The sequence below is a fragment of the Phascolarctos cinereus genome, unplaced genomic scaffold (genome assembly GCF_003287225.1).
Source record: "Phascolarctos cinereus isolate Bilbo 61053 unplaced genomic scaffold, phaCin_HiC Scaffold_4;HRSCAF=312, whole genome shotgun sequence".
In the NCBI taxonomy this organism is placed as follows: Eukaryota; Metazoa; Chordata; class Mammalia; order Diprotodontia; family Phascolarctidae; genus Phascolarctos; species Phascolarctos cinereus.
This window is the reverse complement of record NW_027555847.1, coordinates 514,613,877-514,636,764: the sequence shown is the minus strand read 5'-3', so window position 1 is coordinate 514,636,764 and position 22,888 is coordinate 514,613,877. Positions and strand designations below refer to the sequence as shown.

The 22,888-nt window shown below is 38.8% G+C and overlaps 1 protein-coding gene across 9 annotated transcripts in view; it reads right to left on the bottom strand.

Annotated features, from left to right (window-relative positions):
- MTCL1 (microtubule crosslinking factor 1) overlaps window positions 1–22,888 on the bottom strand; it is a 170,586-nt gene that overhangs the window by 74,803 nt on the left and 72,895 nt on the right. For all 9 annotated transcript variants that reach the window (XM_020985524.2, XM_020985526.2, XM_020985528.2 and 6 more), the window contains exon 4: window positions 131–190. In XM_020985524.2, the coding sequence (XP_020841183.1) occupies window positions 131–190 (60 nt within the window). The remainder of the gene's footprint in view (window positions 1–130; window positions 191–22,888) is intronic.

The following is a 22,888-nucleotide window of genomic DNA, read 5'->3' as shown; positions in this document are numbered from 1 at the left end:
GTAAGTCTAAAACCTTCAAAAGGACAAATGATAGGTTCTGTTTAAATTTTTGGTAGTTGACACTTTTAAAGAAGATTTGAAGTGAAAGGATTTCCTCATTCAAATTAATGAAAATGTAGCATTTACTTACCTGGTTGAATGTTTTCTTTTCTTTGTGCATTTCCCTGCTGCCTCTTCTCTTCAGGGTACTCTGAAATGAACATAAGTGACATTGTCTTACTCACAAATAACACATCAAAGTCCAGGATCTAAGCTTGAAGTAGAAATTATATTATTGCTACTAAGCTGACTTAGTGAAAGTATGTGATTCAGCAAACATTTATCTAACCTCTACTATGTGACAGGCATGATTCTAGGTGCTCTGGATACAGGGATAAAAATGGAGATGACCCTGCCCTCAAGAGGCTTACAGTCTACTGTAGGAGGAACACAAACATGTACACAGATAAGTAAATACAAAGTAATACAAAGTAATTTCAAGAGCGAAGGAGTACAGATAGGGAGATACGGAAAGGCCTCCTGTAGGCCATAGCACCTGTGCTCTTAGAAATGTTATTTTTTTTTTTCTGAAAACAAGAAAGTGTTTCTTAAAGGCAATGGAACCTGTTCTATGAGACCTTGATAATATAAAGTAATAATTTAGCAGGTGAACGAGATAAAAATCTCCGGGCCTCTGAGATGAAGCTGATTTAGACGTATGAAAGAAGAATGCCGTGTATGCCATATAATTTGAATAAATGAAAAGAGTTTTGAGGGGGTTGGGCCTGGACTTAGGATTTCACTGATAGAGGGAACCCCTTCTCTGTACCAATGAAGGTTGAAAATTTCTCTGCAATTTATCACCTTAGAGAATTTCCAGGGCACTGGGAGGGTATGTCAATTGTCAGTATATGTTAGAAGTGCGACTTGAACTTAGGTCTGGCTCTCTATCCTCTATACCACATTCTGTTCTTTTCCAGTATAGTGAGATGAGGGCTCACTAGTTGCTAAACACAGTAAGGCAATATGGCCTTCATTCAATAAGGCATTATAAATATGCTTCCTGAAAATCCAGTCATGAAATAGACAATCAAATTTAGCTCTATTCTGATATTGCATATACCTGCAGATACATGGAACCAAAACCAAATAACTAAAAGCAATCTCATAGTCCTCATAAATCCAACTCAGTTCCTACCTTCTTAAAAAAAAGTACATCCCACCAGTTCCTCAAGTATTACAATCAGCTAGTGTCTAATAGCTGAGTGAGACTCAGCAGGGGTGTGCTGACACCAGCTTAATTGGAGCAGGTTGTTAAATTTTCAGTGTGAGCATGGGAGATTGGCAAATGCAATAATCTGGGTTGGATTTATTATTTTGTTGACTGTCTAGACTTTAGAAAGTGATGAAGAAGATGTTAATAATCTAGATCAAACTTACCGGCCCTGGAGTCAGGAGGACCTGAGTTCAAATTTGACCTCAGACACTTTTGAGCTATGTGACCCTGGGCCTTAACTTAATTGTCACTTCACCCTGATTGTCTTCTCTCTTCCCCCACCCTACAAAAAAGTGTATCAGGTGTACTTTTTTTTTTCATAGTTAAACCACTGCTCTCAACTCATAGTTCCCTCATAACAGGACACTTTTTACTGATGAATTTAAGGGGATGCTCTGACTTCTGTGCAAATCTACTTTTGAACATGAGTCAGAAGAATGTTGGGACTCCATATTTGATGAAAAACAGTAAATCTTCACAAATCTATTTACTGGACTCAAAATTAGATAAGAAGCTCTCAAACCTAAGGCTCAAGGTATGTAGCTGTGTTGATGCTCAGGAAGATTAATAGGCCAGTCAACTTTTATTTTCATTCCTTTTGGCCAAATATGAAAATAGAGGGGTCACGGTTTAGGAGAGGGCTCCCACAAATTATGGATTATTCTTGGCTTGGATAAGAGTAACATTTTGCACACCCCCTAAATGACAACCCGTACTCATCTAAGAAGTCCTTCCCTAAACTCTGGGGATACAGGACAGAGGTATTGGACAATTGGGCTATGATTGCCAGGTGCCCTGCTGGTCTCCAGGTCTCTTGGCATATGGCTGAATGACCAAATGCCAGGAAGTTCCGGTGTCCCTGTGGGACAGCAGATTGTTACCACAAGCTTGGGTCAAAAGCAGGTGCATCTTTAGCTCATCTACTAAGAACTGCTTGCAGTAGTTGAGCAGAACATTCTCTGTTTCTGCTGCCCTGTACTTCCGGGTATGAGCTAGCCTGGGTGACTGTTATTCATGTCAATGCTACTTATTCCCTTGGGTGAATTGGGAGGTCATGGTGAAATTAAGGCCCTCAAAGAAGTATTATTCTTACAATACATTGAGTGGCTTGAACCACAGTGAATGGAACTTCTTGCTAATTAAACATACTCTAGTTACTTTAAGTCAAACCCTGGCCAAAGATTCTGAATACCTATGAGGAGAGAAAACCCCTAACAAAATACTCAGTTAATTACTTCTTAAAACTTTACGATCTTAAATTATAAATAGCTCCCAGTGTTTCTCAAGTCATTGAAAAAATCATTTTTCCTATTGAAGACAAACTAAAGATAAGGAAAAAATGCAATTTTTCTTGGACTAGTATGGTTGCCTTCTGACTGGCCTCACTAGTAAGGCAGTGTTCTCTCCCTCCGCAGATTACCCTGTACTTATATATCTCCAGAAATTTCTCTTCAATATAGTAATTCAGATTTAGTGCAGGAAGCACTCTTTCAGACCATTTAGCTCAAATTCCTCAATTTATGTAGAAAGTGAGAAAATTCAGAAAGGTCAGATAACTTGCCCAAGGTCATACAAATAAGAGAAGTCCTTGCAATCAGAGACTTTTTCTCCTTCTGTCTTCATATTGCTACTGCCTTGCACAAAGCCTGTGATTAATAAATGCTTGTTGAATTCAACTTTATATCCATACAAGGCCTCTTCTGAAAATGGAATATAATTAAATAAAACAAGTAACTAGGTGACAGCTAAAACCTTGCTGCATCTTCATAGTATTTGCTGACTGTCTCCATAGCAAGCTAGTATGCTGCTCCCAAAAACTGTCACAAAAACTGACAAGCTGTTGAAGATCATCTCAGGTGCCTCACTTAAAATTCAGGCTTAAAATAACAGGCAAATAGCCACAGTTTGGGAAATTTTAAATCCTAAGTAAATGTGTGGGGGGAGCAGGGCTTTGATAGAGGTGGATAATTTTAAAGTTTTTTATAGATGTTCTCTCCCATGAAATTCCTCTTTCCCTAGCCTGCTTATAAAACATAATCACAAACCCTGACTTGAAAAATTAAGATACACATCTCCCTTATTTATATTATCCCAGGGGTTCTTAATCTTGGTGTGTTATGGACCTTTTGGGCAGCCTGGTGAAGCCCTCTTAAAATGTTTTTGAGCGCATAAAAGAAAATGTCTAAGTTCATGAAAGGAACAAAGGTTAATGAATATTAAAAGGTAATTTTTTTTTCTAATCCAAGTTCACTGACTTTCTGAAATACATTCCTAGATACATTGGGAGTCCATGGATCCCAGGTTAAGAACATCAGCTCCAACTAAAATTCTCATTAGAATTTCATTGGATTTAGAAGATGATTCCCATATTAGTTTCGCCTTTTGATTCAATCTCTCCTATTGTTAAAATACTCTTTTCCCTTTTTCCTTCTTCAGAGGTCCCTACACTCACTTTAAAACTCCTCCAGGGAAACACAATGAGTTTATTCCTCCTGATTAGTACATTTTGCAACAACAAAGTGTGGTGTTTGCAGGTACATTGCAAGAACATATTATGCCTATATAAAATCTTCCTTTTCTCTCCATGCTTCTAAATCTAAGTCTATAGGCATCTCTTTGGAGCTCTAGCCCTAGAAAACCTTGTTGGAAGGACAACAGGATATTTGTGAGAATCAAATAAAAGGTGTGTAAAATACTTTGTAAACCTTAAAGTCTTATGGAAACGTTAACTATAAACCTTCTGAAGCTACCCACTATGAATTTATTGATAGTTCAACTTCCAAGCCATCCCTCAAAGAATTAGGCTGATTGTTATTTGGTAAAACTCCCGTTTTTCCTTTCTTCAGTCTTTTAAGTCAAAAGCTATTGTTGGGTGTTGTTTCCTCATTCTTCTTAAAATAATAACAAAAGGGCAGTCACAGAAATTGTATAATGTAAGAACAGCTGTAATAGCAAATGAACCATTAAAATACCTCTGATCACTCTTACTAGGGTCATGAAAATATAAGGTGCAAGCAAAGAAAGTATTTCCAATTGATAGCAGGTTTCCCTAAATGATCTTACTTGTAGATGACATTGTACTAATTTCATTGATATAAAGGGTGATACTACAAGCAAAACAGAAGAGCAAGGAATAGTTTACCTGTCAAATTTATGGAGAAGGGAAGAATTTATGATCAAATGAGATAGAGAACATTATGAAAAAATGGGTAATTTTGATTACATTAAATTGAAAAGTTTTTACATAAACAAAGTCAATGAAACCAAGATTAGAAGGGGAGCAGAAAGCTGGGGGAAAATTTTTACAACCAATGTCTCTGATAAAGGCCTCATTTCTAAAATATGTAGGGAAATTAGTCAAATGTATAAGAATAAAAGTTGTTCCCCAACTGATAAATGGTCAAAGGATATGAACAGGCAGTTTTCAGAAGAAGAAATTAAAGCTATCTGTAGTCATATGAAAAAATGCTCTAAATCACTTTTGATTAGAGAAATGCAAATTAAAACAGCTCTGAGGTACCATATCACACCTATCAGATTGGCTAACACAATAAAACAGAAAAATGATAAATTTTAGAGAAGATGTGGGGAAATTGAAACCCTAATGCATTGTTGGTGGAGTTGTGAACTAATTCAACCATTCTGGAGAGCAATTTGGAACTATGGTCAAAGGTCTACAAAACTGTGCATATGCTTTGACCCAGCAATACCACTTCTAGGTCTATATCCCAAAGAGATCCTAAAAATGGGAAAAGGACTTACACGTACAAAAATAATTCTAGTAGCTCCTTTTGTGGTGGCCGAGAATTGGAAATTGAGGGGATGCCCATCAACTGGGGAATGGCTAAATGAGTTGTGGTATATGAATGTAATAGAATACTATTGTGCTATAAGAAATGATGAGCAGGGGGACTTCAGAAAAACCTGGAAAGACTTGCATGTTATCTTTTCTATGCAACAGAGATGTGTAGTTTCAGGTAAATTCTACCATGTATATGAAAATGTCGATTTTATTTGATGTCTAGGTTAAGAATAAAAATAAAATTTTTAAAATTGATGGCCTTAAGTAGACCACAACACATTGTCATTGATAATTGATGGCCATAAGTAGACCATGACACATTGTCATTGATAATTTGTGCAAGAGAATTGGCATAAATTACCTTTTTGAAGATAGAGGTGACTAAAAAAGTAGGGATGTAGTATACTGGGGATGCCAGCTTCCTAGTCTACATTTTCACAAAAGACCATACCAGAGGCAGATAATAAAAATGGCATGAAAGAGATAACAGATGGTCAGCCTGAGTGACACACTGCCATCTCTGAGATCCTAAAAGGAGAGCAGGACTTCTGGGTATCTGAATGGAAGATTTATGGGCAGATATATATAGGGGTCACATAGGATAAGGAGCTATGGTGGTGCTGTGATCTCTATCATGGGAGGGCATAGTCACAAAGATGAAGTAACTTATCCATCAAAATACCCAGAATGGGAGCTATACTTTTCACTCACAAAGCACTTCACACCCACCAAATGACGTAATTGAAGTGAAAACCCTCTGGAGTGGGAATAGGGGGAAGACCCAGCTGCATAATGCAAGGTTTCATAAGAACAGCAATTCTCTTTTCAGAGGAAATTAATATAGTCCATTTTTTTTTGCCAGTCCATTCACCAAACATAAATTTAAAAATACTTGGGAACAGAATCTTTTTAAAGGGGACTTTAAAAACACAAGCTTGCTAATCCCTCAGCTAAGAGAAAAAGCTTCAGATCATGTCTGAGTCTCTTATGATGCTATAAAGAATAATCCCATAATGCAAAAAAAAATCCTGCCTTGTTTTTATCAAGTGGCTTTTTTCATAATAACCTATCTGAAGTTTGGGAATCACAGCTTTTCACTTGTAGTGTCTTTCAGAGAGAGAGAGAGAGAGAGAGAGAGAGAGAGAGAGAGAGAGAGAGAGAGAGAGAGAGAGAGAGAGAGAGAGAGAGAGAGAGAAACAGAGACTGAGAGAGAAACAGAGACAGAGAGAGAAACAGAGACAGAGACAGAGAAATAGAGAAACACAAAGAGAGACAGCGAGAAAGAAACAGAGAGAGAGAAACAGAGAAAAACAGAGAGAGAGAAACAAAGAGATAGGCAGGATTAGCTTGGTGGTAGTGGTGATTATGAGATTACATCTTCACAGAAAGGACAAGAGAGACATGACTTGTATTTGGGAACTGCTCATGGAACTGTGAACTTCTGATTGCTTACAGTTAGCCACAGGTCTTACTTTCCTAACAGGCCAGTCTAATAACAGCCTGTCTGTCTCACCTGATCTATATCTGCATCTCTCCCCCATCTGATCCTTTTTATCTGGAGCTCATAAGCTGGGTTCCATTAATCATCTCACCCCTCCAACTTGCGTCTGAAATATCAAACGTGTAGCTCTCTAGCATTCCAAATAAAAGCTCTCTGTTTCCCTTGAGGAAACTATACATAAAGCTCATCTCTAAGCTTTACAAGAATCCATTTCAGAGATCTGCCATTGTCTGAATCTATGACACAGACTCAGGAATGAGGTTTTGATGAGGGAGAAAAGGGGGATGCTCTCCCTCCCCTCTTACTCCATCTCCAACCAAAAACTCACTAATTCTTCGAAGCAGGTACTTCCCTCCCTAGTCGCCATCACTATTCACCACTACAGAGGTTGCTCTCTGTGGTCGGAACCCATGGCTTTGGGCTTTGTGGATGATTTAGTCAGACAGGACTGTAAACATTCTGCCAAGAGGAAAAGCCAGATGTCTGCTACCTGCTTTTACAGTATAAGACCTCCTTAGTGGCAAGAATGCAAATGTGAGTTCTGAAATGTCAACCCCAGTAATCAGTTCTAAGGAAGGATTTCATCTGAGATAAAAGATTGAGAGTGGGTAAGGAGCTTAGAGAGCCTCTGGATCAGGAGTTCTTAACCTTTTGTGTGCTGATAAATGTTTAACGACTGGATCTCCAGTGTGTTGGATGCATTAAACAATAAACCAAGCCCTGATTCATAGCACTTGCCAATTTCCAAAGTGTGAATGCACACATTAATAATCAGTAGGAGATGGCTCCAGCATGCTGTTTACATGGCCCCCTTGGCCTGTCTGGTGAAGGCTATAGACTCCTCAGAATAATGTTTTTAAATGCATTAAAGAAAATACATAGGATCACACAGGAAACCAATTATATTGAAATACAATTCTCAAAATATTAAAAAAAAATCTCATGGTTAAGTACCAGATTAAGAACCTCTGACCAGCCCAATCTTTTCATTTTACAAATGAGGAAATAGTCCTAGAGAACTTATGAGGTCTGCCTAAGCGCACACACATAGTGACAGTGTTCTCTAATCACACTGCCTTCAGTCATGGTAAAACAGGGGGCAGAAGAGCTATACTCCAGCACCAGGATCCAGGGGACCAAAGTAAGGTCTTTGCATTTAGGTCTGGCCAATGCCAACAATGAAGGGATGGTACAGGAAAGTGTGACCCTGATTCTGAAATATAATGCCTGGTACTCCCTCTTCCTCATATATTCATCCATTTGGCCCAGCTCTCCCTAAGGCTAATGATGGCTGCTAGACAGTGAAAATTCCACTGAGGGCTGACTACAGGCCACCGTTTCATCTGATTACAGCCAAATACAGTTTTTATTATCTGTTAAGTTATGCTCCTTTTTGAAAACATAGGCTGGGAAGCTTCCAGCCCCAGAATTATAAATATTTATGAATGGCAACTCGATGTTTATGAGCTTGAAAATCCCAGACAGTGTAAAGGAAAAAAATCTTTTCTTCGCTCACAGACCAGGTTTGTTTCCACTTTATGGCCTTTAACAGCTAACGCAAAGCAGCATGAATCCAAGAGGCTCTCTGGCGGCTGCGCGCCACCCCCCTCCTCCTCCTCCCACGCAGGCCAGGCTGACTGCAGGTTGACGCACACAGAGATGTGCGCCATCAGAACCTGCGTGATGCTTTCAGCCTTCCACCCGCATCTCTGCAGTGTGAATTCCCCCCAGAGTACCTGTTCCCCTCCACCCTCAGAACTCCAACAGCTTGTGCCTGGCTGCTAACTCTGAATCATGAATCCCATTCAGAGGGGCTTGAGGGTAAATGTGGCTCAAAAACTTGGTGATCATCTCCCTCCTTTCCTTAATCACTTAAAATGCAACAGGCAGATAATTTATTTAGGAATCTGGCCTTCTGGCACATATGACATCTGCTCCATTCTTTTACCAGCCTAAGTCTTTGCTGATCATCTGGCTTACCCCCCCCCCAGCCCCTAGCCATCCAAAACCATCCAGATTTTTCACTTGAAAACACAGCTTAAAAGGATCTCAATTCCTTGTGGAATTGTATCTGCAGCTGCAAGAATTTGGGTCATCTGGTGAGTTTAGGTGAGAGAGATGAATCTGTATCCAAGTTCCCCTCTGATAGAACTATGGCCTCCTGGCCCAGATGTATGTCTGTTTGTGTGGCATACATCTATCTCCACCAGTGACTTTAAAGATGAGAGAAGGGTTCTAGCAGCTGAGGGAGAAAACTAAGGAGTGTTTGAGCAATCCTGGGCAATCCAGCATTTTTTTTCCCGAGAATTGAGGGGTCTCCACCTAAAGCTTTTCTTTGCCCTATGTTTATTCCAACATGCCAGGCACCCTTATCAAAGTTGGTTTATTTCCTCATCTGATCCTCACATCTGTCTGCGACAAAGCTCAAGGCTGGTAACCGAGCAGCTAGGTTGCATAGTGGTTAGAGCACTAGACCTGGAGTCAGGAAGACCTGAGTTCAGATCTTGCTGTAGACATATCTACTAGCTGCATGACCCTGGATAAGTCACTTCACTACTCTCAACTTTTGTTTTCTCATCTTTCAAATGAGGATAACAATAGTGGTTGTGAGAATCAAATAGCATAAACAATAAACATGTATTTATTATTATAACGTATATATAATGCAAAGTACTTTATAAACCTTAAAGCACTATATAATTCCTGGTGTTATCTAGTCATTTTTTAGTTATGTCCAATTCTTTATGACTCCATTTAGGGTTTTCTTGGCAAAGATACTGGAGTATATTTTCTTCAGATCATTTTGCAGATGAGGAACTGAGGCAAACAGGGTTAAATGACTTGCTCAGGGTCACACAGCTAATAAACGTCTGAAGACTCATCTTCCTGATTTCAGGCCCAGCACTCTATCCACTAGGCCACCTAGCTGCTAGCTCTTATTTGTATTCTCTCCTCCATTAGACTGTGAGCGCCTTGAGAGCAAGGAAGATGTTTTTATCCTCCCTTTTTTGACCTTCCTTTCTATCCCCAGAACCTGGCACATAGCATGTGCTTAAAAAATGTTTGCTGACTGGCTGACTATACCACCTCTCTAGGGATTAGACTTGAAACCAGGTTTTTCTGGGCTGGAGGGTAGAGGACCAAACTCCTCCCAGTGATCTCCTTTATAGAAGGTAGAAAATGGACATGTTGGCCTACTCTACTCTGCATCTGCTGCTCTGCCTGGTTTCAACTCCATGGAAAAATACATCCCTTCTAGGATAAATTCATTACCTCTAATCTCATCACTACCTCCCCCTCACTCAGCCTCCTCTTCCCTATGATAGGAGGGTGAGAGGATGGAATATCAAACTTCTCCCAATGCTTTCCTTGGTAGAGGACAGAAACTAGACTTTCAGGCTTACTCCACTCTGAATTTGCTGCTTTGTCTGATTTCAACTCCATGAAACAAGATGATAGCATCCTCTGGTGTGTCTCCCCTGCTACTTTCCTGCCTCCTCCGGTGTGTTCCCTCCCCCCTACGCCATTAAATTGTAAGCTTTTTCAGGACAGGGACTGTCTTTATTAATTGTATCCCCAGTGCGTAAGCACAGTGCCTGACACATAGTAGGTGCTTAACACATGTTTATCAAATGGATGGAGTCCTGACTCTGAAGTTAGATCTCCATCTACTACTTGACATTGTCTCTATATTCTCTGAATATGCCACTACTCTATGAAAATATCAGCTCTGGTTCATGTAAAGGCAAATCCACCTCCAAAGAACACATATGTGAAGCACACATTAGAAGCCTGTAGCTAGTTCCAAAGTACAACCTCTAAATATTTTTTTCCCATTTCATTCACCCATTTAGACAATGGCCAGAAGTTAAATCACTTCATTCTAGTTGCTACCAGGGCCCATCATAGCACTGAATCTATCTGTACTCACTGCTACCTTCTAACAGAGTTAGAAGGGACCTCAGATACCATCTACTCCAACATGGCTCAGGAGGCTAAGTGATTTATTTGCCCAAGGTCAAACATGCAGTAACTATCAAAGGTGGGATTTGAACCCAGTTCTTTCCACAATATCATATTTCTAAACTGGCCACAAGTTCTAGACACAGCCTTATTTTAGATGGCACAATATTACCACAGTGAGTAGCACAGCCTGAAGATTTTCCTTTCATTGTTTCAGTCATATTTAGAGCTCTATATCTATCCTGTAAAACTTCTCTTGAAAGATCTAGCAGTTCCTCACAGAATGCTGTGGAGTTCAACTGGAGATTTCTCTGAAATTTTTGGTGGAATCATGGGTGTGTTGACAATTCATTTTACATGTAGAGAGGATTTCGCCAGTCTCATGAGATATCAACCCACTAGCCCAACTCTTTACACTAAATCCCTAGTCTATGTCATCTCAGTGTCTAGAGAGGTAGATTACTTCTATTACACATCCATATACTACTTTTTGAGGGCCATTCTTCTCTAATACGTTTCTTCCCTTTCTCATCTGACCTAAAATAAACCAAGAGATGGCTCCCAAATCAATATGGAACTTGCATTATTTTTGTACAGCCTCCATAACATGAGTTTAGGAACTCTTCTTTGCAGAATGAATAGCCAAAGGATGCTTGTGAGATGAAGCATCCTATTCTAGATTTGGCCAACATTTCTTCCAATTCTTCCCTTATCTAGCAAGTATTCTCTTCTGTCATGCAGTGCAATGTTATATCATGGTTTAATGCCCTGTTTGACTGGGCTCTCCTACAGAGACTGCAGAGACTGTATCTTTAAGAGCTAAATGAAGTGTTTTGGGAAAGGTAGCTTGACTAGCAGTTTCATAATGGAAAAAAGCAATCTCTACCCTGATCCAAAGAATCATAATTGTTTTTTTTCCTGCTCATTTTTTTTCTTTTCAAAAATGGCATCCTTTAATATCTCTACCCTACACAAAAAAGAGCTAACATTTTACTTGTCAGACTCTTCCTTCCTCCACCTGGATGAAACACAATGTTTAAAGAAAGGTCTTTTTTGTTCTGCCTCAAAAATACATGCACTCAGAACCAAAAATTTTCCATGGATTGTAATTTCTTATTATCCCTTTCCTTCTGAAGGTTAATTTGTTTTGTTTTTCTTTTCCTGAACACATCCGATTTATTTGAATTCAGGTGACATAACCCCAATTCAGAGCACAAAACACCTCAGCTCTGTGCTGCAATTGTACTACTACTGCTTACGTGTTAACCCAAAGTAGGAGAAATCTCAATTGATTTGGCATGAGAAAAGCTCCGAAACACAGAGGCTGTGACTAGCACCATTCCTGCTCACCTAGGATGAAAAAGGCATTGTAACGAGACAGACCAATGCCAAGGAAAGAAGCAATGTCACAATTTGGAGGACTGGTAAAAATAACTGCAGAAGTAAATTACGATTGGTGGTTCCCCTCATTATCGTGAATAGGAAAGCCCTACTCCAGTACCTCAGGATGGCATGGAGGTTTACCTGACTTCTTGAAGGCTACAACATCTGAGCTTGAGCTCAGACAAGTTCCACCAAAGACGGAAAGGATTTGAATACGAGCTTAGAGACAGATTGTGTTTCTGTCACTCAAGGACCAACCTAGCTAATTCTAGTGACTCATCATCAGGTGATTTTTTTTTTCAGTTACAGGAACTCATAAAGACTGTCTACTAAAATCCCACATTGATGAAATCATAGATGCTTGAAATGAAGGGAAAGACAGTCTCCTTTAGAAATTATAATTTTTTTTCCTTTAATTTATTTTTTATTTTTTAAAAATATCTGTTGCCAGGGGCAGCTAGGTGGTACAGAGGATAGAGCACTGGCCCTGGGTTCAAGAGGACCTGAGTTCAAATCTGGCCTCAGACACATAACTCTTACTAGCTGTGTGACCCTGGGAAAGTCACCTAACCCCATTGCCTAACTAAAAAACAAACAAAAAAAATCTGTTGTTTCAAGAAGAAAAAATCAATCTGTCCCTCCCACTTCTCACTGAAGAAAAATCTTTAAAATAAAGCCTTCAATGCATAGCTGAATTATTTGGCAAAAGAAATTCACACATTGGCTATGTCCTGAAAATACAAGTTTTTAAAAAAAATATCTTGAAGATGAAGAAAAAAGCTCAGATAAAACTGTATAGAGAAGTGAGAAAAAGGAAGATTTGGAAATGAAAAGGAAAGGAAGTTTTTTGATAAACATAGAATCATGTTTATAATAATTTTAAATGTTTTATTGATGTTCTTTTGTTTTTTTATTTCATTGTCACTTTCCACTGATTCCCTACCCCCCCCCCCACTATACATACCTCTCAATGGATTCCTCCCTTGTATCAACAAGAAAAACAAATCAGCACATTGGTCATATCTGAAACTATAGGTATAATATAGCCTTCTAGTCTACTACTTCTTTTCATATATTCCTCCATTGGAATGTAAGTTCCTCCAGTGTGGAGAATGTCTCATTAATTGTATTTGTATCTCTGCCATCTAGCTATGCCAGGCACAAAGAAAGTGCTTGATAAATGCTTGTTGATTGATTGGAAGCATGCTTCTCAATCAGTCTACTGAAGTCATGATTGGTCACTGAATTAATTAGAGGTTCTATAATGGATAAATCATTCCTTTGATTCTCCTTCCTTTATTCTTCATCAGTTCATGCAAGTCTTCCCAGCTTTCTCTCAATTCTTCATATTTATCTGACAATTCCAAAGGGAAGCCAAGGATGATTATGTTGTATTAAATTAAGCTTACTAAAGTGACGTCAGTTTAAACAGAACATTGATAAGAAAAGCAAGTACGGGAAGTCATACATTTCCATAAAAGTTTTAAGTGGTAAATGAGACTATCAACTCTATTATGTGTTATTACTGAATCAGGTCTTCACATGCTAAGACGTATCCTTCATTCCAGCTCTTATCTGTCCTACCAGGCCTCCTTCCCATTGATGTCATCTCATTTTTGTACACTTTTCTTTTTTTCATTTTGTCCCTACCACCTTAGCCATTTCAGGGTTCACTGTTGAGCTTGTGTTTTTCTCAAGCATAGGAGGAAGGGAATATGGACAGGAATTGGAGCAGTCTTCTACTTTAAAAGCCTTTTGATCCAATGTCCTTCTTTCACTTGGGGCCAATGTCAGAAGTTTTGATATAAAACTGTAATTCCTACAGACAATTTCTTCCTGCACTTAGCAGGTTATATCCTCAATTTTAATAATGTAGGCCTTAAAACTTCTCCCAGCAAGCATCAAAGAAGAATGCATGGATGCGCATGAGCACGCACACACATGTTAAAGGACAGTTTTCCTTACTATAAGCATCCCTTCCTAAATCTGAACTATGTTTCCTTAGACACCTTTGCCTCCTTTTTCTGTGTTCTCTTTAAAGCCTTGTCTCTGTTCTGCTTCTCCAATGGTGAGAGTTCTCTATTAGTTTTCTCACTAATTCTCCAACCAATCTTCTGGCTTCCATCTGTTGAACTTCTCAGTCAGAGTGGGGAATGCCAATTTCTTTCTTGTCACCAAGGTAAGGGTGTTCTTAAGAGAACCTTGATCTCCGATTCCTGGTTCTCTACCACTCTCCATATTTTTTTTTCTTTACAATGTCTTTCCTATTAGCTCTCTTCTCTGCATTTTTACAACCAAGACAAGGCCTTGGCCATTTAGTTGTACAGTAAAGTCCTTTCCAGTTGTACTGATCTCTGAACCTTTGTTTCTATCTTCTTCCTCTTTGGTGAACTACTCACTAATATACCTTGATTCCAGCTCTGTTTCTATCCTAATCTTTACCAACTTCTTGAACAAACCAACTGTGGAGTATGTTCATGATTTAAGTTTTTATGATGAGCCATTCCTCTGATATTTGCCATTTTGACAGCTTTCTGGCCATTTTACATTTAGCTTTTCATCAGTTGTGCTCACCTCCAGGCTGGCTACTTTAAACCGTAAGCTTTAACAAACAGAGATGTATGTATACGTGCTGGCATATTATTGGTACAGAACCAATTTGAAAAACTGCTATCTGTTGATGTAACATAAGAAAACATGAAATATGCTCCTTGAACCTCTCAGAACACAAAACTTACCTTACAGGAAAAAAAATGTGCTTGTGAGAAAGGCAGTATTTGTAAGAAGTATATTTTTAGACAAACACCAAGTAAGGCAACCAGGACTATGGTTTTATTGCCATTTTTATTTTGCAGTACTATGGGAGAATGGCATATTGAACATTCTGGAGATACTCTTCTGTGCTGTGGCATGTAGGAAAGACTGGAGAGAAGGATAATAACACATGATCAGATTTTATGTCCTATGCCATATTTGTAATTTCCTCCTTTTTTGGCTGAGAAGCCAATTCTAGCTAGGTCTTATTTATTGAGATGTTTAATCTGTAAAATACACATTTAGACTCACATTGATTACAAGTGCTTTGAAGACAGCTTTTAAATAGTGCCCAATAATACTCCATGAGATTTTTTCCTCTGAAGATTTTCCATATAATTTTTTAAACTGTGACATGTTTTCAGTTTTTAAAAGCTGTCTGAAGACTTGTATCTTTCGTATCTCTCAATTAAGTTTCTATTCCTAATCTTTCTCAGATTGATAGGATTACAAATGGCTAAAGCATACATAGGATATTTTCTTACAATTTTTTTTGGTGATTTAGTATGGGGAAAATATGTCTCCTTATTTTTCAGCAGGTCAAAGAATTTTACATAATTAATTAGTTTCAATAATGAGGAAATATAGTTATATGTTATAGAATTATAGGACCTTGGTTGAAAGAGAATATTGACTTATAAGGTTTAGAGTTGGACAGCATCTTAGAGAAAAAAAAACATTTTCTAAGTTTGCCTGAGGGTTCATCTGAAAGGTGGTATGATAGAAGAGAGTGAGAAAGCCCTGGATTCAAGTTCTGCTTCATTCATTGACATAGTAGCTGTGTCACCATGGGAAAGTCATTTCCCCCCTTAGTGCCTCAGGCAACTCTCCAGGATGAGAAGTTATGATGGGTTACTGATCTGCATAAGTGGAGTGAATTTCCAGGCCAGGAGTCCCTCATATCAATAAAATCACAGGAAAAAAACCAAAACACAAGGTCATCTAGTCCAACCTTCTTCTATCCAAAGCAGAAAGCAATAATAACAGCCTCTGGTTTGGCTTTGTTTTTGCTTTGTTCAATCAATGAACAAACATTCTTAAAATGTTGACCATATGGCAGATGCTGTACTAGGTACACACACACACACCCCCACCCCCCCATAAGGTTTGGTACTATGCCAAAGTTTAAGTGAGGGAAGAACTCAGAGCCTTAACAATACATTTTAGTTCTAGCTAAACCTTGAGCTCTCCAGGGACTGATCACAGTCTCGTTTTCTATGTTGGCTGGGAAGGAAAAACAGCAACATTTGCTTCCTAATGTGTTGGCTTTGTGCTGGAGATAAAGGAGGAGACAAGCATTTTTAGGTCCCTACTATGTGCCAGGCTCTGTGCTAAGCACTTCACAAAATGATCTCATTTGATCTCATTTGCTAAAGGAGCCAAATCTGATTGCTAATGATTTACCATTGATTTGATAATGTGATGACACATACCACCAAAGGATTTTTTTTGAAGCATCTCAGATGAATCAACAAGGAAACAAGTGGCTTGAGCTTCAAGTTTAATGACCAAGACTTAAAGGAGACACAAAGTGTAGACACTAATCATCTCCACAGTCACAGTTCTTATTTTTGGTGTTTCTCTTTGGAATCCTGGTGACGTTAGGGAGGATGATGCACCACTTCTCAAAAGGATGAAACACAGTGTCCCAGAGCATATTACCAGAAGGTATGCTATTCCAAGAAAGAGCGACATAATGGATAGAAAGCTGGCCTTGGAGACAGGAAGACCTGGGGTTCAAGACTCTGACACATATTGGTTATGTAACACTCAGCAAGTCACCTAACTTGTAATTGTGCCAAGTGACTCTCCAAGATTATAAACTGCAAATTAGTGGCTAACATGCACTGATAAACGGAATTTCCTCATTGGTAGTTCACCATGGTAATGACCCCTTGCCTTTTTCCCATTCACCCCTCCCAAAATACTAAGTAAAAAGGATTCTGCAAAGACTTGTCAAGGAGTTCTCTGAACTGCAATGGGATTATCCAAAGACTGGATCAGATCTCCAAGCCTTATTTATTGTACAATATCCCTTGGGACCATTCTGGAACAAGGCATATCCCCATATCAAACCAACCCAAGTCATACCAAGGCCATGACTCACTGATGTTCACCAGGCATGCACTGTTTCGTTTTCTAGTCTCTATGACCTCAAAGACCCAGGATTCCATTGTTTTCTGTATTACTAAGGGAAACAAAAACCTATTATCATCACAATTTAGTATTTGTGCCAACTGTACTCCTTTCTAATTTTTCAGGCCTGGGTAAAATTATCTTGGGGCAGCTAGGTGATATAGTGGACAGAATGCTAACCCTGGAGTCAGGAGGACTTGAGCTCAAATTTGGCCTCAGATACTTACTAGCTGTGTGACCCTAGGCAAGTCACTTACACCTGTCTGCCTCCATTTCCTCCTCTGTAAAATGAGCCAGAGATGGAAATGGCAAACCACTCCAGTGTCTTTGCCAAGAAAACTCCAAATGGGGTCATGAATAGTCAGACAGGAACAAAACTGACATGATTATCTTGCAGAAAGGAAATCAAATTTGTAAATGACACAAAGCTAGGAGGAATAGCTCATACATTGAAAAATAGAGTGAAATCCATGGTTGGAATAAAGGGGTGAAGTTAAGATGAAATTTGGTGGGGACAACATAAATCCCTGCTCTTGGGTGCTAAAAATCAACTGCATAAGTTCAAAAGGGGAAAAAATATGACTAACAGTTTTATATGAAAAATTCTTGGAGTTTTAATGGATTGCTCAATATTAGTCAACAGTGTGACATGTTAACCTAAAAACCGATACCATTCCAGGCTGAATTAATAGAAGCAGGGTACCAAGAATGAAGGATATGGCAAACTTTTGTACTCTTCCTTGGTCAGATCACATCTGAAATAATATTCTGCCTATTCCCAGTAAAATACCACATTTTAGAATGTTCACTGACAAGCTTTCGTCAGCAAAAGGAGGTAATCAGGACTATAGGAAGAGAGTAAGCTAACAAGGGAAGGGCAATGGGAAGAACCATTTTATTATGCCGTCTAAGTGCCCGATACTGCGCTAAATACTTTATAAGTATGATCTTACTTGACAAAGGCATTTGAAGAAATGAGGGACACTTAGCCTGAAGAAGAGAAGACTTGGGTCAAGAGGTGAGGGAAGAGGGGATGATAGCATCTGGCCAAAGGATGGAAGTTATAGGAAAGCAACCTTTGAACCACAATCGGGAAAAAATTTTCTAATAACTATGTTTGTCCAGAATGGTGTCAGCTACTTGGGGAAGGGAGTAGTGAGTTTCTCATCACTGTAAGTCTTTAGACAGAATCAAGACATTATAGATAGGGTTCAAGTTTCAGTTAGGGATTGGATTAGCTGCTGTCCAAGATCCCTTTCAATTCGGCGATTTTCTGATTTTTCAGCTGGTCTGTTTTTTCACTCCCATTCCTTTCCCAACCAGCCCTTGAATTTTTTTTTTAGGTTGCATATCATAAGAAATGTATCCTACTTTCTCTAAATATCTTCATAGTGAGATAATCATTTTAAAATATGAAGAAAAAAATAACACAGGAAGACTTTTATACTTGGAGGGTTTTTTGTTTTGTTTTGTTTTTCTGTTTATAAAGAAGCAACTTCACATGTATGACCTATATCAGATTGTTTGCCATCTTAGGGGAGGGGCAGGAGAGGAAGAAAAATTTGGAACTCAAAATCTTTCCAAAATGATTATTGAAAATTGTCTTTACATGTAATTGGAAAAAAAATTTAAAAACTCTTAAGTACATAAATAAATAAAAGAAGCAGCTTCAAATGACTCTCTAACCTAGAACAGACTGGGCTTCAACCACGGCTCTTTAAACTCAATGGTGATTCCTTGATACTCTTCTTAAACTCAGTTTTCCTATATAGTCAGGAAGGAATCATAGGCTGTTAAGCCTTTTAACATCATGAGGTCAAGTCCTGAGTATTAGGCATAAGCTTGAAAACCCAGCCCACACTTCTTTTTCCCATCAAAGACACAGTTGCTATCTCATTCTAAAACTGAAGCCACTGGTCACCAGCCCAGACTGCAACAGTATGTGTTATGTAGTCTGACAAGAAAGAAGAGTATCAAGAATGGAGAATATGGTAAATTTGTTGCACTCTTCCCTGATCAGATCCCATCTGAAGTGAAGGGTCTGTTTCTGGGTAACACATTTCTTTTAATGTGGCAAATGCGTTAAAGAACAGAAAGATATTTGGAACTATTTTTCTGAATGTTGAAATCCACCACATACTTGATATAAAGCCCATACACTGGGGCAGCGAGGTGGCACAGTGGAAAGAGTGCCAGCCCTGCAGTCAGGAGGACCTGAGTTCAAATCTGGCCTTAGATACTTGACACCAGCTGTGTGACCCTGAGCAAGTCACTTAACCCCATTACCTAGCCAAAAAAAAAAAAAGCTCATACATCAACCTCTCTGTAAACACTTCCCTAATATTCCTAGTGGAAAATCTCTTCCTTACTCTAACCTCTGATAGTACCCATCACCCTGTGCTTATCTTACACCCTATGGCCAAATAGGACAAGACTAAGTCTTCCTTCATAGGCTAACCTCTCAGATATTAGAGGATAGCTATCATCCCCTCCTCTCCCACCTCCAAAACCATCTTCTCTTCTTAAGGCTAAATGTCCCTCATTTCTTCAAAGGATCTACCTTTATCAATTGACTTAATATTCATAAAGCACTTATCACAGTGCCATAGTAAACACTATATAAACATTAGCTATTATTATTTTTAGTGTTATTCTTATTATTATGCAGTCTACTATAACACGAAGTAGTACTTGATTTTTTTTTTTGTTATGTGTCACATCTTCCAACTTAGTCTGTATTCTGTGCTTTCTGTTCTTTTTTTTTTTTTGGCTAGGCAATGGGGTTAAGTGACTTGCCCAGGGTCACACAGCTAGTAAGTGCTATGTGTCTGAGGCTGGATTTGAACTCAGGTCCTTCTGAATCCAGGGCCAGCGCTCTATCCACTGCGCAACCTAGCTGCCCCTGCTTTGTGTTCTTTTAAGCCATTTTTCTCCCAATCTGATTATGAAAATAGAATGGCATAAAACTATTGCCTCCTTTCTTTCCTTCCTTTTCTGTCTTCCTTTGTTTTTTCTTCACGTTTACTTTGATAGTCATGGGCCCCATAGTTTCATTGGGCCATTTAAACTTTTGGAAGAGACCTCAGAGGTGATCAGAGTCTATCTCCCTTGATTTACAGAGGAGAAAACAGGTCTAGCAAGGTCACACAGGTCATAAATGCCAGGTCTTCTGACTCCAGACTCAGTGCTCTTCATTACACCTTATCATTGCACACAAGCCACTTTGGCTCTTGTCAGGCCTTCCATTTTCTTCGACCTTTTGTCTGAAATAATTAACTGGTAGATGGGTAGTGCAATGGGCAGAGCTCTGGGTCAAGAAGATCTGAATTAAAATCTGGCCATGTTTCTTAGCTATATGGCCCTCAGCTTTACCTCTGCCTGTCTCCATTTTCTCATCTGTAAAATGGGGATTATAATAGCACCTACCTGCAGTGTTGTTAGGAGGATTAAATAAGATCGTTTATAAAGTGCTTTGCAAATCTTAAAAGCACTCTATAAATGCTAGCTGGGCCTGACACTGCTAAAACTATACACAATTTTTCAAAGAGGGAGCCTTGTTTTCTTATGCCACCATGACTAGCTATTCAACCAAATATTCAGTCACAACAATAACGATTTGCGGGAATCCTACAATGTCCTATTCACAGAAGGTGAATATTAAAAAATATTAATTAAGTTTCCAAAAATTGTGGTTAAGTTTGGCAGGACCAAGTAGCACCCTGCCAACAGAACTAATCTTAGCTCATTCAAGCCAAATAGGCTTTAAAAAAAAAAAGCCCCAAATCTTCCTTGAGTCTTACGTGCTTTCACATAAGCCCTGGCCTGAAGCCTCCAACTAATTAAATGATATGGCACACACACCATCGACCTGAACATCCAGATATTGACTTTAGTGGTAGTAAATTGCTGGGTCCAGTGATTTTGTTTTTTAAAAATGAGTTGCATGTAAGCTTTGGTAATGTTCAGTGGCCTTTTTTGCTCATTTTTGGTTTATGGGCTGTGGTCCATATGCCCAAGCTTTCTAGAAGCCTATCTTCTGGTAAGTGAAGTATTGCTGTATATAGATACAGATACAATGTTTAATCTCTCATATCACTTTACTCATCAAAATCCTTCCTTCTATCCTTCTCAAAAAGATTACTGATTCTCTAAGATCCGCTTTCTCTACAACTCCTAGAGACCTGGCTTGAGTCTCTTATCAATATACTAATCAGTTCCTCTTTTACCAAGTTTATGGTGACTATATATCTATATATCTATATATTTATACACACACACACACACACACACATATGTATATCCACACAATCCATATATGTATATATATATGGAGAGAGAGAGAAAATGGACCTGTTATTTAATTGATGTGTATGTAGATATGCATATATATACACACAAGTGTGTATACACATATGTCTATGTACATACACATGTGTGTGGGCATATACTCCTCTCTACTAATCAGATCAACAACCGTCCTGCAACTTATAGTCTTAGAGAGACAGAGAGTTGCCTGAGGCATTAAGGCATTGAATGACTTGCCCAAGGTCATATATCCTTATCTGACACACATATATCAGAGGTGATACTTGAATCCAGATCTTTTTTTACTCCAAGGACAGTTCTTTTTAAAAAATCTATTATTACCTGTTTCTTCATTTTGAACTGATGTACTTCTCTATACTGTACTATAGAAGCAAGCAAGCAACCAGCCCATAGGGATGTTTGAGTACCTACTATGTGCTAGGCACTTGTAAAAGCACTGTGATATTGTGTCAGAAACACCGCTTGTCACTTATCCAAGTGATCTCAAATCTCTGAAAGACTTTGTCCTCAGCCCTTTTTTCTTTCTATACTTCCCTCCATGGCAATCTCATTCATTTCTACAGTTCCATCTATCACCACTATACAAATCTATATGTCTAACTCTGACTTCTCTTCAGAGCTCCAGACCTGAATCTCTACGGGAAGGACATCTCTACCTGAATGTCCCCAAAGTATCTCAAACTCTATACCACACTGAACTTATCTTTTCTCCATTCCTCCTCATTCCACTATTTCTACCAGTGGAACCATCATTTTTGCTACCTCTCATGTTTAAAATCTTGGTGCTATCCCACATCCAATCATAGACTTACAGATTTAGATATATGGAAGGAAGTTCAGAGGTCATCTGCTCCAACCCTCTCATATGGGAAAACTGAGTAAAATCAAGTATTGATCTATTTTGGAAATCTCTCTCACATCTGCCCCTTTCTCCACATTACCATTGCTGCCAGATTACTATATTCCCTCAATACTATCTACCTGGACTATTGCCTGACTTGTCTCTCAAACTCCACTCTTCCTCCCTACCTCCCAATCCCATCCTCTATAACACTTTTCCAGGTTAATTTGACTTATACATTTTATACATATACCTGGTCATCTCATCTGCCCCAATCTTCCATTCACTCCCCTTTGTCTACTGAATAAAGTTCAAACTTACTTAGGTGTCATTAGATGCCCTCTACCTACCATTTCCACTTTCTAGCCCTTCCACTTACTGTATGCTCCAGTCAAATTCTATTACTCCTCATCCCTCATAGACCTATCCAACTCAGAGTCTTTGCTTTACTTTTCCAACCCTGGACTATCTTCCCTTTCCCTCAATGGGAAGCTCAGAAGCCACCCCCTCCATGAATATTTCCCTGATCTGCAGTAGGCAGTGATTTTCCTTATTCTAATTCCACATTGTACTTTATACTCATCTCTTGTAGAGGCAGATAGTGGAAGGAAGACCAGAGTTCAAATTCAACCTCAGATACTTACTAGTTGTGTGGCTCAGGGAAAATCACTTAGTCTCAGTTTCTTCAACTGTAAAATGGGAATAATAGCACTCACCTCACAGATTTGTTGTGAAAATCAAGTAAGATATCTATAAAAAGCATTTAGCACATTGTATATCACATAGTAGGCACAGTCCCTTCCCTTTTCTTACACATTAAACTACAACATAATACATGATTTTTGAAAATGTATAGCATATCTTCCT